General features: G+C 37.8%; 1 protein-coding gene across 1 annotated transcript; it reads left to right on the top strand.

The window, feature by feature from the left end:
* On the top strand, positions 535–2,552 carry LOC18781506 (pentatricopeptide repeat-containing protein At5g04780). Its single transcript, XM_020556525.1, has one exon. The coding sequence runs from the start codon at positions 556–558 to the stop codon at positions 2,428–2,430; it is 1,875 nt and encodes a 624-aa protein (XP_020412114.1). The 5' UTR covers positions 535–555; the 3' UTR covers positions 2,431–2,552.

Genomic DNA, 3,124 nt, shown 5'->3' with positions numbered 1-3,124 from the left:
AAATGAGTCTTTTAAGTCAGTCAAAGAAACATAATAAAGTTTAGGTTGATAAGTAGCGTACGGCACCAATTAACCTAGTCTAAGTCATCAACATGTATGTTATCTACACCAAAAGTAGGGTAAGCATTACATATGTTCATTTTTCCAGCAATGGAAATCCGGTTGAGATTTTAAGTTAATTACGTTTCATTTTAATAACATAATTAAGTTAAATAGTTTTGCAAGTATTTAAAATGATTTAAATAATTAAAACTATTTTTACAATAATCTTCAGATGTGAATAATTGTGTAAATTAACTATTAAATTTAAATCTTAAAGTAATTTAATATAATATAAATAATTTAATACTGTTAAATTATTCTCAAAATTAATTTGAATGTTCTTGACAATTGAGCCAGTACATTCTCGAAAAATGAAAATAAGCCATTGAGCCCAAGCCGCGCTTGGGTTGGGCCTTTGCGGTCCTTGCTTGAGCCTTTGCTATAGAATACGACGATTTCCATCACTATTTCTAAAGCTTTAACCATGTTGCAGATTGCAGTGCAAGCGCTGATATGAAAACCTTGAGAAGAAACAAGGAGGGAATCTATAACACTGCTCAAAACTATCACAGAAAGTTCTCAGCCATCACCAGGGTCGTTAGAACTGACAGACCCAGACCCCAAGAATGCCTTGTTTTGGTGGAGGCAAGGGACACTAATACTCCACTTCTGCATCAAATCTTGCAAAGCTGTGCAAGAACAGGTGCACCCATGGAAGGTAAGGCCTGCCATGGACAGATCATACGTGTTGGATTGCAAGCAGACACTTTAACATCTAACATGCTCATCAACATGTATTCTAAATGCAGTTTAGTTGATTGTGCTGGCAAAGTTTTTGATGAAATGCCTGAAAGAAGCTTAGTTTCATGGAACACGATGATTGGGTCACTTACCCAGAGTGGGGAGGAAGAGAAAGCTCTTGGTCTTTTCTTGCAGATGCGAAGAGAAGCGAACCATTTTAGTGAATTCACTGTTTCGAGTGTTCTTTGTGCTTGTGCTGCGAAATGTGCTGTTTTTGAGTGTAAACAACTGCACGCTCTTGCTGTTAAGTTAGCAATGAATTTAAATGTCTATGTGGGAACTGCATTGCTTGACGTTTATGCAAAGTCTGGTTTGATAAAGGATGCAAGCAGTGTGTTTGCGTCTCTGCCAGAGAGGAGTGAGGTTACTTGGAGTTCGATGGTAGCCGGGTATGTTCAAAATGAGCTTTATGAGGAGGCTTTGATGTTCTTCCGTAGAGCTAAAATGATTGGGTTAAAACAGAACCAGTTTACAATTTCTTCTGCTATTTGTGCTTGTGCAGGTCTGGCAGCTCTTATTGAAGGGAAGCAGGTGCATGCCGTGTTATGTAAAACTGGATTTGGTTTGAATAAATTTATTGTTTCCTCTCTTATAGACATGTATGCAAAATGTGGTAGCATTAAAGAAGCTTACCATGTGTTTCGAGATATGGACGAGACAAACACTGTGTTATGGAATACCATGATTTCTGGGTTTGCTAGACATGCTTGCTCCCTAGAGGTGATGATCTTATTTGAGAAAATGCAGCAGATGGGTATGTTCCCAAGTGAAGTAACGCATGTTTCTGTATTAACTGCTTGTAGTCATATGGGATTGGTTGAAAGTGCAAGGAAATACTTCAACCTCATGATAACAGAACACAATGTGTCACCTAATGTTGTTCACTATTCATGCATGGTTGATCTTTTTGGTCGTTCAGGGTTGTTGCTTGAAGCCTATAATTTGATAGAGGAAATGCCATTTGATGCTACTGCTTCCATGTGGGGTTCACTGTTGGCTTCTTGTAGGATCTATGGAAAACTTCACTTGGCTGAGGTAGCAGCTAAGCATTTGTCTGAGATAGAACCTAATAATGCCGGAAACCATATTCTGCTGTCAAACATTTATGCAGCAAATAAGAAATGGGATGAAGTTGCAAGAATAAGGAAACTTCTTAAAGAAAGTGAGTTGAAGAAGGAGAGAGGGAAGAGTTGGATCGAAATCAAGGACAAAGTTCACTCATTTATGGTTGGAGAGAGAAAGCATGCTAGAATTGCTGAGATATACTCAAAATTGGATTGTTTGATCGAAGAGTTGAAGATTATGGGCTATAAGGCTGAGACTGAACATGACCTTCATTATGTGGGAGAGAACAGAAAACATGAACTGTTGAGGCACCATAGCGAGAAACTTGCTCTTACTTTGGGGCTGATGTGCTTACCTTCAAATGCATCTATCAGGATCATGAAGAATCTTAGGATTTGTGGTGATTGCCATTCTTTTATGAAGTTTGCATCATCTTGTACAGGGAAGGAAATCATTGTCAGGGATACTAATAGGTTCCACCATTTCAAGAATGGTTGTTGTTCTTGTCGGGAATTTTGGTAGAAGATTAATTTAATGGCTACTTATCCAGACAATTGGATATCAAGATACTTTTGGTAAGAAAGTGTACTAGATTTCAGAGATGTCAGAGACTCCTAAAATTTGGTCTTCCGCAATTGGAATTATATCTATGGGACCTTGCATTTTGAAAATCAAAGGGCGGGCTGTGTGAAAGACCTTCCGGTGACTAAAGGAGTAAACGTAAGAAAAGTGTTAGGAGACTCAAGGACTTTTACCAAATCTCCTTACTTATCACCATTTTGAGCCCACAATGACATCAAAACTCATGTAGCCCCAAAATGACTTTACCAAAATGTTCCATGCTCACAATTAGCTTTGTAAATTACAGACTAATAAAAAAAAGTATAAAACATTGAGGTTTTTGAATGAATTAGGATTTGGGTTGGGTTTAATTGGGCTTATTGGAAAAACATCGATATATGTCCAAAATACTATGTGTCTGAATAGATGCAGGCTTTGTCGGGCTTAGGTTAACTTCATATTAGATTATTTTAGGTCGGTCGATTAGGGGTGGGTATGATTCGGTTTAGTCCAATTGGTGATGTAAGCTGGCCATTGATTTGTCGAATCATGCAAAAGATAAAAAAGAGGGAAAGACGAAGAAAGAGCAAAAGAAGAAAGAAATAATGAGGCACAACAAAACGAAGAGTTAAGTTTCACCAAAAAGAAAAGAGTG

Source organism: Prunus persica, chromosome G2, assembly GCF_000346465.2.
Source record: "Prunus persica cultivar Lovell chromosome G2, Prunus_persica_NCBIv2, whole genome shotgun sequence".
Lineage (NCBI taxonomy): Eukaryota > Viridiplantae > Streptophyta > Magnoliopsida > Rosales > Rosaceae > Prunus > Prunus persica.
The sequence above is the reverse complement of the archived record's forward strand: the minus strand, read 5'-3'. Positions and strand labels throughout refer to the sequence as shown.